This window comes from Micropterus dolomieu, linkage group LG12 (assembly GCF_021292245.1).
Source record: "Micropterus dolomieu isolate WLL.071019.BEF.003 ecotype Adirondacks linkage group LG12, ASM2129224v1, whole genome shotgun sequence".
NCBI classification, from domain to species: domain Eukaryota; kingdom Metazoa; phylum Chordata; class Actinopteri; order Centrarchiformes; family Centrarchidae; genus Micropterus; species Micropterus dolomieu.
The window spans coordinates 12,867,032-12,879,241 of NC_060161.1; the positions used below are offsets into that span (position 1 = coordinate 12,867,032).

General features: G+C 40.7%; 1 protein-coding gene and 1 long non-coding RNA gene across 2 annotated transcripts in view; both read right to left on the bottom strand.

Moving 5' to 3' along the window:
- Window positions 1-2,153, bottom strand: part of LOC123980797 (interferon-induced very large GTPase 1-like) — a 20,989-nt gene extending 18,836 nt beyond the window's left edge. The window contains 1 exon segment of the mRNA XM_046065345.1: window positions 2,116-2,153. Coding sequence (XP_045921301.1) covers window positions 2,116-2,136 — 21 coding nt within the window. The 5' untranslated portion in view covers window positions 2,137-2,153.
- A 1,005-nt stretch (window positions 2,154-3,158) lies between these two features.
- Window positions 3,159-8,672, bottom strand: LOC123980056. The gene is made up of 4 exons (XR_006827361.1): window positions 8,622-8,672; window positions 7,418-7,530; window positions 5,372-5,696; window positions 3,159-3,995 (listed from the first exon to the last, which is right to left on the bottom strand). It is a non-coding gene; the product is annotated as an uncharacterized LOC123980056 (long non-coding RNA).
- Between the last annotated feature and the right edge of the window lie 3,538 nt (window positions 8,673-12,210).

A 12,210-nucleotide genomic window follows, 5' to 3' on the forward strand; every position in this document is an offset into this window, starting at 1 on the left:
CTCTCGAGGGGGCTGCCTGCGCCCGTTGCGAAGCCCTTTCCGTGCGGGTACTGAGGTACAGCATGGCTCTCTTTCCGAGGATGGCTGGATGTGTTTTCCCCGTGGTGCGGGCCCTGCGGCCGCTGAGGCGGCCCAGCGGCTTCACTCATGGGTTCACAGCGTGATCTGTCGGAGGATTTCGGGACGGCTGAGGCCTTTTCCCGACCTTCATCCGCTGGCTCCGACGCTTCCTTTCCTCGTTCGGGAGCCCGTTTTCGGCTTCTCCCGCTCGCGGTTTTGGATCCGGAGACGCTGCAGCAATCCAACTCCGAGGAGGCGGACGTGCTCAGCGCAGTGGACGATGACTTCCGGGTGTCGGGGCGGCGTCATCTGGCCGCGCCCGACTATGACGTGCTGCTGGAGGTGGTGACTAGAGCCGTGGCTAAGCTCAACATCAACTGGCCACGGGAGGAGCAGACACCACAGGCTAGTGGTAGCTTGATGAAAGGTTTCTTAAGCACCACACGCCACCTCCATGCCGGTCTCTGCCATTCTTTCCTGATTTACATGATGAGTAAATCATGGCACTGCGTCGGTCCGCCGCACCTCTCTCCCCGCCTGAAGCGCCTGCTTCATAGTTTAAGCTAATGATGAGTGTGTACAGGTGTGCTTTATACTCCTCCGGTTATTCCGTCACACCTTACCGTTCTAGCAACAGGCCAATAGGATTGGAGTGATTTCATTCACGTTCAGACCTGCTTCGCCTAGAGGCGTTCCCATAGTGTCGTAACCGACGCAGTCTCTCGTTCCCCTTCTCGGGGAACCAGGGTTACATACGTAACCCGAGACGACCTTCATGTTTAGCCTACTCCACTTGGGTTCTTTGTAAAAAGTCAGTGTGAGCATGAACTGGACCAGAATGGTCCCTGGTCTGGACCAGATGGACCGAACAGTTGTGGAAGCAGCTCACAGCCTGTATGCTGTGTTTTGGTTTTGGCCCCCTCTGCAATGAACCATCACCTCCACATCTGGTTTGTAGAGTTTGGAAATGTATGACTCCTGGTGTAACTATGTAAAAAGACCCCCACAACTACCCTCTGGGATCACACTATGACCATAAAAGTTATGTTTTTACCTATCTTTGTTCTTGTAGTTCTTGTGTTGAGCTGTCTCTCTAAAAATAATTCTGGGAACTCTGCATAAGCACATTGAGAGCAGCTTTAATACAAAAAAACCCTCCAGTAGAAAAAAAGTTGTTTAACCAAATATGAGCATAAATCAATAATAATAATGGTAATTAAACAATAAAACGCATAATGCATTTTGTCATGTGCAGACTTTATTGATTGGTTTCTTGGGAAGATTCTGCATTACAGTCACCCTACCAAGCAGCGCCTTGTGGGAAACCCCCCTCAACCGTTGTCAAGCAGTTTGAAATAAGACACGTGCTTGGTGAACATCTAAAGGGCCGATCAGACAGAGCACGGTTGAAGGTAAAAAAAACGTGGTGCACTGCCTTTTTGGTGAAGCCTACAACAAAATAAAACAGCAAGTGGATTTTTTGTTATTGTTGCTGGGCAAACACAGAATCAAATGTTCTTAGCCTAACCCCTATGTTACTGTGTCACAAACTAGCAAATGTGTCCCTTTATATAGAGGGCCTATATAAAGGGACAATTGGGAGGCCATAAAACGAGGAGTGCAAAAGGTTTACTGCCTATAAAAAACAAGTGGAAAAACCGCGCTCTGTCTGATCACTTCTTGAATCTTATCACTTATTAAAACATTTAAATCATTGCAATATAATCTGCTTACAAATAACATGACTTTAGACTTTAAAATTAGCATCATGTCATGGTCACTATATTAATAAGTTATTTGATGCCATGGGGGCCAAAAAAGACTACGTCTGCCTAGGGAACAATCGTATATATACATCTGTTGACAAAATCAGTTTGATCAGTCAATAAAAATAACATAACACAACAGAGTGAAACGTTTCCTCTGTGCCTGATTCAGCATGTGACAGGCTGGCGCATGGCGAGATTGGTTAAGAGTTCGTGGAAAGCCTCAAGTCCGCCCATCAGGCACACAGCCTAATGGAAAAATCACTGACAAAAGCATATAGAAACCCACCTTTGAAGAAGATGTGCCCATGGCAAATTCGCATTCTTGCCTCCCGTAGCTCTTCTCTTGGCTGTATACGTTGGTAAGCTATATTATTTGTTCTGTAGATGAAGCGCCGCACATCTCTGCAAATGCCAATGAAGTCCTGCAGTACAGACACTCCTTATATTGTGCTGGTTGAAGCAACTTTCACTTTTGGTTTCCAAATGAGAATGTGGTTTACTGTAAACTGCATCACACCACCCCTCCCCCCAGTATAGCGCCAATTCATAACACAATTTATTACAAGGTACAAGGTCGGTTTATTTGTCAGATTACAACAGGTTGTAAAGTAAAAGTGAGTTTGTAACTCCCTTCTGCTATGCAGCAGACAATATACATAATACATATGTACAGTGTCCAGTGGCTGCTCCCAGCACAACGTCCCAATATAGATCAGCATATTAAATTTTACTTTGAGCCAATTAATCAAACGAACCAGGCATCACGGTGAGTCCTGATTGCTTCAAAGTAGAGGACGAGAGCTGGGATAGCCTTGCTGGCCCAGCTTGGACTTAAGAGTGTTTGAGCTTGCTTCAAAGACAGGCGGGGGCGGACTGGCCATTGGGGGGGTTTGGGAAGAGTCCCGAACGGCCAGTCCATTTCAGGCCGAACCGGTCGGTGGTCAATCGTTTTTATTTTTCATTTTCTAATATTTTACTTTGTGATCCACAACAGCGCTGGCCTGGCCGGCCGATCAGCTGCAGTGGAACGCTGTCTGTCTGTGTGCCTATCAGACTGGGCCAAACAACTTTTAATTTTGAGGGGGAATATAAGCAGCCCCTCCCAACGTGGACTGATCCTCGTTTTTGCTGAAATCTGAGTGGTTCAATGCTGCCTTCTATCTGAGACGAGTTCAATCTCAAAACATTTATCCAGGGTTGTGTGACAAGTGCAACAGAGACAGTAATATGGTGTAAAGAAAGAGGGAAAAAAAAAGAACTGCAAATGCTGGCACAAGAGGCAGCTAAATGCGTCAAATTAACTGACCTCTTCATTGGTGTCAAGGTGCAGCGACAGGCGCAGATGAGGCAGGACCCAGCACAGGCAGGGATAGGTGCATCATTAGTAATGCATTTATTATATAGCTACTGAAATTATTTATATATGATTTATTTATAGCCATATTTGTTATATATATACAATATATTATAAACAACAGTTTGCAATGTGTTATCACACAAAGAGAACATCGTAGAAGTGAGGAATTTCTTTTGGCTTTGTCTGTAGCCCATGGAGCCTATATTAGCTGTTAAGGTCAGTGGAGGTGATGGAGAGGGACAGGGTGATGATAACCCCAGTCATGTTGATAAGGAGGGAGAGGAATTAGAGGAGAAACAGGAGGTGCTGCATGAGAAGGATGAGGAAGAAAAGCAGGAGGAGAAGGTCAATGGTACCAGACAAAACAGTGACAGGTACAGGGGCCTGTGTGTAGGGCTGAGTCGGCAATCATACGATGCTGAAAAAAACTGAATATGAATAGCAGAATTTGAAACTGAATTTAATAGTTTGAATCTGAATTCCATTAAACTTGAAACTGAATGTCATATTATGAAACTGAATTCTGTTGAGACTAAAATTGTATTTGAGCCTCACTAGAAATTCAACTCTATATGTACCTTGACTTTCAGTTCTCTCAATTCAAATTCGGTTCTCTAAATTCAATTTCAATCCACAAGATTCACTTTCAAGGTCACAGACACATCAAGGTCATTCAGGAAGAGCAGATGCACAGAGCTCCTTTTTGGCTGATCAGCAGGTTTGTTTTTGACCATTTCCTGGACCTGTAGCAGAGATGTCACGTTAGACAGCAGTGGGAGGCAGCAATGCACCGAACAGTGTTGAGTCGGCTGGAAAAAGAAGAAGACGTTACATCAGCTTGTAGGGATTGATGCATGTGAACATTTCTTTTGATCATGGATGAGGCTGGGACAGGGTTGTCAAACACAGTAATATTAGTATACTATTTATCTTAACGATATTTTAACTGTTTAACCATGTAAAGTATATATATATTGTTGTAGAGTTTTGTTTTGTCAGCCGGCAAAAAAACTAAGTTTCATGTTCATAATTAAATTAGCCCACTAGCACGTGAAGATAGAAATATTAGAAAAAAGTTAAAACTAAGCTCATATTGTGGTTGACCAGATAACAGACTTTTGTCCCCAGCTGTTTCAGCGGTGTTGGCACAGTGTGCCTGACATTAAGCAGATGGGGTGACCATTAACGGTATGTTCATGTCATTGATTGTAAGTCATCATGGATAAGGAAACCATTCAGTTAAACTACTTAAATACTTAAATTAAATAATTGCAAAAATGACTGTTACATAATAACGGCTTGCTTGTCAGCCTTAACATTTTCCACTTATTAAAAACATGTTAATGATTATAAAATCTATGATGAGATTTTAGTTACGTCAATGAAGATCGGCTATAATGATAGAAGAGGGTTGATCCTTTGACATGATCAGAACGGTGACTTGAAAAAGCAAAGAAGCCATGAACAAACTGAATTCATTCAATTCAGGTGTTCAAATTTAGGAAAAGCTTAGATAAAACAACACAGTGTACTTTGGGAGATACATTTTTGTCCAAAGTGTGCTGTGTGGTCTGCACAAATTTTAGCTAGGAGTATAGTGATTATAGACACTGTCCAGACATTTACAAATTAGTTTGTAGTACAGTTGCTATGGTATAAGAAACCATATCTGGACAAATAGTGGAACATTCATACATCTATAAATGTATCATCTATAAACTTTCTTGTGGTCACAAGAATTACTGTTTCATAATTTTGGCGGTTCCTCGTACATAGCGTCCATCACACTTGATATCAACTTTACTTGACAAACTCCATGTCTTACCATCACAGTGATATTAGAATTTATTTATAGTTAAGCAATGTAAATTCTAGATTATTAGTCTGCATTATCTCGCAACCTCTCTATATCACATCTGCAATTTGGGATATCATTAGTTCCACAAAAAATATATACTAATAATAACCTTACTATAAATGTATGTCATGGTGTCAGAAAATATGTAGTATTTCAATGATTTATTTTGGTATCAGAAAATAAAAGCACCACCTAATGGAATGTGTTGCATTACTTGGTAGATTGCAACACTTCATTACATTGCTTTTGCAGAACATATTAATTCAGGAGTGCTTAGGAAGACTAAGGGAAAGACTGCAGTGTGCTCTCAACAACAACCCTCCTGACCTTGATTATTTTGAGAGGACCTTCATAAATGCACTCCAGAATGTAGATCTTCCTCATGAGGTCTGTGAAGCACCTGAAGAACTGAGCAGCTTGTTACACCTGTGGAACACTACTCCATCTTCTATCTCTGTGGTGAGAAGGATGGGTCCCCTTTAGGCTCCAGGTCGCAGAAGACCACCTCCACAATCTTCTTCCGCTAGGTCTTACTGCCACGCGTGTCGCAGACATTCTTGGAGTCTCAAGAAGTACCATCAACAGGAGGATGCAAGAGTACAGTATGTCAGTTAGGAGTCTGTACTCCACCATGTCGGATGATGCTCTAGATCTGGAAGTGAGAGCCATCAAATCTAGAATACCTCACTCTGGATACCAGATTGTCAAGGGGTGTCTTAAAGCAGATGGGCACCATGTACAATGGGCCAGAATCAGGGCTTCAATGCAGTTGGGGCACGTATGGGCTGTGTGGTTAGGCGAGAATACTCTGTTCAAGACCCACATATTCTGCAGAAGAATGTCTTGGAATATAGCATTACAAGAAAAATGGATCTTTGGAATATATTTGTATTTGTAGGAAATTGATTGTGTGCTGACATTGTTGGAAATTCCTCATGACCTGAACCTCAATATTTCTGTTGTTGTTATGATACTGTCCCAGCATTCCATTTAACCGCTCAAATGAGAAACACCAAAAGGCATAGACAGGGCCATAATCTAACAAGCAATCTTTTCCGTGGTGCTAATTAGCAGAGTTTCAGGAGTGGGACCACACATCAACCTCTCGTATCCTGCACGGCTCTCGCTTTCAGCACTTGAACCGAGACCAAGCAACAGCTTGTCGAGCACGCTACGCTAACGCTGCTACCCCATAATAAGAATCATCAGAACCGCCACACCCTACCACTAACCGTTGCGTGTTTAAAGTCAGGTTGAACCCACAACCTTCTTGCTGTGAGGCGACAGTGCTAACCACTGTACCATTGTGCCGCCCCCAGACTTGAACCTACTTTGTATATTCTGTGTCTGTCTGTCTGTGTCAGTCACCCTCTTCAAGGAACTGGACTTTTGTGTTGTGACAGATTTGTCTACAAAGTTGCGTTTGAATTTGTTGATAATACCAGTGTTCAATGCTCTCTAAGTTACATGTATGGGCTATATATACACACACACTTCTACTGCAACTTCATGGTACAGGCCCCTGAACAGACTAATCAAAAAAAATGTATATGGACAAAACAGAACAATACCAAGCATGTGACGAACACTCCACACAGATCATTTCAAAAGAAGACTAAAGGCTCGTGCAGACTACACAACCTTCAGTGTCGGCCGATGGCCGTGCCGGTCACACTACACAACTTGCCGTGTTGTGGCGGGAGTCTTGAAGTCGTTTAGTCGCCTTGGAAGCGTTCACACTACGTGACTGATTGGTGACAGAAGGTCATTCACTACACGAGCTGACAGCAGTGTGTCGCCCGACGCTGGTCTCCAAACCACGTGTTGTCAAGAAAACACACGTGAAATGTGAAACGGGAAATGAGCGAACCTACACATGAAACAGCTGTTTGTTATTATAAAAAGGTAGCAATTATAAAGACAAAGAATATGGGTGAAATAATGGATTAGCACACGCAGGTAGCAGGGATTAGCTACAGAGAGAGCTGGAAGGAGAGTGAAACGTGTTTTGCCAAGCCAACTTCTCCAGATATTTGGCATGCTAGAAATCTGGCAGCGATGTATCAGAAATGTGTCGGGGTCACCTGTTGTGATCATGCCCTGCTCGTTTGCCCAGGTATAAATGGTTGTCTGTCAGTATTCTGCCAGTTGCTGTGCTATCTGAAATTTCGTTTAATACAATTTTCTATATCATTGCCTATAGTATTTGTTATAAAGTAGAAAAAAAGCTAATTGCAAAAATTTCAGTGCTGTAAAACAGTTTCTCAAATGTTTACACAGTAACACTGAATCTTGACCCACAATGATCACAAACCATAATTTGTGTACCAACCCCTTGACAATTCAACATACAAATAAAATACAAGCACATACCACAATTTTGGTCACAATGTAGTTCTCTACTTCACCAGCAGTTGTATCCAAACGCAGAGACACTGGCTCACTGCTGACATGATGGACTGTTGACTTCAATGGAGGGCAGAGCACTGTGGAAATAATAATTATAATGTTGATAATAATTATGCTGCACAGCATTTATTGGCTTTCTGCTGAACAATACATACATAAAGAAGACCTTTACTACTTGCAGTCACCCTTGCTGCCAGGCCATGGTGTTTATGGAGTGTCCTCTGCTTCCTCACAATTAAGTGAATGAAATTAATCTTCATCACTAAGTTCCAAATAAGAACAATATAATGTAACGTATTAAATCATCTCATTATGCCATTTACAGTCTACTAACTTATCGGACAGTATTTTCATTTTATTTTTATCTTTTGGAAGTAGTTTAGCTCCATGGTGGGTTCACTCCACACTTACTCAAGATTATTCAAACAGCTTTTCACTAATAGCAAAAACAGATTTATTTTTATTCTCCGAAGAACTTTAAATATCCCACAAAGTTTAAAAAACTATCCACCCTACTTGACTGTATCACTTTCCTAATCACAACTATAACTTATACTCATCACTTTCCATGGTTGAGAAATTGCGATGGAAATTTGTTATTTTACTCTGTTTACTGTTTCACCCTGCAGTATATTTTATTATGTTACAGCTAGGTGAAGTTCCCATTGGAAAGATGTTCGTTAGAGAGTTTTCTTATCTGACTTTCCCTGATAGGCCTTCATCTCAGGACAGCTGGTCCCTACTCCCTTCCTCTCCTGGATAGCTGCGTAATATCCTTACAGTATAAAGTCACCTGTTTCTACACTGGCTCTTTGTCTTACACCCTGCAGACTGTTTGCACTCTGTATGTCTGTATGACCCTTTGCAAAGAATAAAACCCTTAAAAGACGTAGGGATTGAATTCTTTATTTCAGAAAACTCACTTAAGGTTTAATTTCCATTTCAAAATGTTTGACTGTGGTGACCTCAGCTGTAACTAACTCCACCCCTCTGGGATCACGTGATGAATACAATAGTTCTCTACTATATCAACAAAATCGGTGAAAGATGGGACTCCTTTCCTAAGAAGCTTCAATGTACTGTGAAATCTGTCAGGGAGAACACCAACGTCACTCTGTCCACATGTGTGTGATATGCGAAGTAGCAGATGAGTGGACTTTTTACTAACATAGTGTAGCTGGAGCAGAAGGTTCAGTCTTTAACGAAAGAAAACACTGTCCTGCAAGATAGGGGTGGGAGAAAAAAAAATATACTCTTAGATGCATCACGATGAAGATTCTGAATCAATTAAGAAATGTCAAAAAAATTATTAGTTCATGAAACACAAAGCGGAACTCTCGGAAGTGCAGCGCCCGGACAGTCTGTGGTGTGCACATAACAGAGAATATGAATGCGCGGCTACTGAGTTTCACTCACACACTGTGCGAGCACGGTAACATATTTTACAGTGGTTAACACTTACCGTTGGGCTGGCTCTCCTGTGTGTGTAGCGAACGCGTGGGTGAGCAAATGCTGCAGAAAGTGACAGTTTTAGCTATGGAGTGATACATCTTGTCTCTAAATGATCTTTATTGGGAGCTGCACATGCGCAGTTCCTAGTTAAGGACTACTAGCCAATCAGAAGCAGAGAAGGGCGGGTCAGAGGGAAGCCGGTGAACAGCTTCAATTCAGCTGTACATGTTGCCGACCAGCTTGGCAACATAGACTGGAGCAAGAGTTTCAGAGTGGTGAGTTATTAATCTGTAACAAAAATATCTTTCATCCACAAAGTTTTAACTGAGCTCTGTCTCTACATCACAGTAACAACTTTATGTCCACTGACTGCCTGGAGGGTAACTAGTGTTTGGAAGGGAGAGGAGAGGTGTGTGCTGCAGCTCAGAGTTTTTCCACCAGTGTTTTTGAGGGCGATTCTGAGTAGCCGCATGACAAGCGTTATATGAGGTGCATTTAGCTCTCTTCCCTGTGACAGGGATGAGAGCTAAATGCGCCTCATAAAACGCTAGACTACAAATGAGCTGTTTTCAAGAAGTTCAGAACTTTTTGTGGGAGATGGGAACTCCCTTTGGACTGGCTTTTTCCACTTTGCAATCCTATTACATGCATAAAAAAGGTATATGACTCAACAAAGGAGAGGGAAAAAGCCAAAAAGCAATTATTTTGCTCAGAATAGTCTCTTGAGAAAACACTAAGATCTCAATAGTATATCTTTTTGAGATTACTCCAATCTAAATTGTTGGTCCTAAAATCCCTTAGGAGAAAAGGATGAGATGAAGAGAGATTGAGGTTTTGAGACTTGGGTAAGACAAATGGATACTGAATTGAGATTACAATAGGATAAATGAAAATAACAGATGAGATCTCATCTTTGTATCTTTTCAAGTTCATTAATGTCTTATTGCTCCTAAAAAGCAGTTGGGTGGCTCAGGGGAGATGTTTGTGAGCTTGATTGTAGTACAGTATTGCCTATGCTTGGAGAACTGTGCTGGAGGCCCTGAGCTGCATATGAACCCTGTCCTGCTGTTCAAAAGGGCAGCAACACTGCTGCCGCGCCATCCAGCTAAAATTAACAATGAAGGACTGATTGTCTTTCAATAGTACTCAAGTGAAAGGTATAAAAGGATTCCATAGTGAATGTACTTCAGTATCAAAAGTAAAAGGGCTCTTTCTGTATGACAGATACATGTTGTATCTCAGTTCTTGCATGCATTCGGTCCTTAATGAATTAATCTCTAAACGTCATGTCAAAGTATTGGGTGTTCCAGTTATGCTGGCTGTGACTACCTTAAATTGGAAAACATGACATTTGAAAGTGCATTATTTTCAATGTCAAAATGTATTTTATTTTTCTCAGTAACTTGTAACAGATAATTAACAAATACAATAAGGATTTAAAATTAAAGGGAGTAAAAGTACAAACCCCCATAAAAAGAAAATACTCAACATTTGACGTAAGTAAAGTACTTGAGTAAAATAACCCCTAAGTGTGGTCACTAAGACAAAACTGAGAAATATCTTGGAGCTTTTTTTCTGATCCACATTCTGGACTGAAACACACGTATTTAAGATACTGTAGAGATCTCATCATTGATCAGAGTTAGAGAGATGAGTTTTTTGCTCCTGAGGCCAATATGAGAAAACTGAGACATATTTGAGAAGAATCATGAGATCCCAGGAGTTATAGCTGAGTTTTCTTTGAGCTATGTCTCTGATCTCATGGGCCAATGTTAAGGAGACTTACAGTATATTAGACTTATTTAAGATCAGTTAGAGATCTCTTGTTTTGATCAGAGTCAGACATAAATGAGATTTTAGATGGTTGCTTCTCCTGAGATGAATTTGAGAAGTGGAAGAAAAGGCCTTTGTTCTCACCTTGGTATTAAAAGCAGCTCATTTGTGTCTAGGAGAAAAGAAGGAAGAGATCTCATCTTGGATTTTGCTTTCCTACGGGGACCATTAATAAAGTGAAGGCGGTTAGCGCAAGCTAACATCTCATCAAACTTAGTTTTTCAAATATCGTGTCTGAGTTCGCAGCACAACTTAAAATGGGGTATCATAATTCAGTTTTGCACTTTTTTCTCCAAAGGTCTAACTCTTTCAAGTCCTTACCTACAAGGTAAATGTATCTGTGTTTTAGTGGTATGTAACCATTTTCTCTTTCTTGCTTTTCTCTTCACGTAAGGGAGATAAGAAAAATGACCAAAAGAAAAGTCTTATTTTTTTGTTTGTAAAGCACAAAAAAGGGACATGAATCACACTCATGTCAGAGAGATGAAACTTTATGATGTTGTCTATGCATCTAAAGTCACTGGATTCGTTTATCTGGTTCAAAGCTGACTTGTCTCAGAAATCTCACATAGAACTCTGGTTTATCTCTGGTCCTCTGGTACCTTCCTTGTGTTCAAGCCTTGTGTTCATCCTGCTCCTCTTACAAACCATGATGGAATTGATCTTGTCCAATCCACTGCAAATTTCAAACAACAAAGAGTTCCAGGGTATTGGAAACTTTATCCCTCTTTATTGCAACTAGCCTCCTTTTTTATGTATTAAGGAAATTATAAAAAGCTTTAAAACCAGAAATGATCTCCTGTATTTCTAAATGGGAACTGTTTAAATTTGAATGTAGAAAGTTTTCAATTAAGTTTGGTAAACAATATTCAAAAACTAAAATGACAAGGACTTCTAGAATTCTAAAAAAAAAAAAAAAAAATGATATTTTAAACATTCCAGTTCCTTATATTATTTAATGTAAAGTTGAAATTAAATTCTTTACAAGAAGAGCTGAATATACTTTATATTGAAAAAGAAAAAGGGGCATGTTTCAGATCAAGGGCAAAATGGCTGAAATTTGGAGATTTTTTTTTTGTTGTAAAAATCATACTTTTTCTTTTTACCCTCAATCTTGCTGCTCTTTCTTTGATAAAGTATGTCCATTAATTCCTAAGATAAGTCAGGCAATAGTTGAACTATGTGAAAATAACTATCAGTGAACTGGTGGTTATCAAGCCAACACCATCCAGTAAAATACCTGGTCCTGATGTCTTGACATTTGAATTTTACAGAACTTTCTGGCCCTCATTTATCAATCTTCCGTAGAAATGGGCGTATTTTTGTGCGTGAGATTAAACTGTTAAACTGTTGCGCCTGATTTATCAATGAGAGTGTACCCTGGCATTTCAGGTGTACGCACCACCTGGTGTTGATAAATGCGGCGGCTGAAAACGTGCGTAATTTGAATGAAACGCCCCCAATTATTTAAG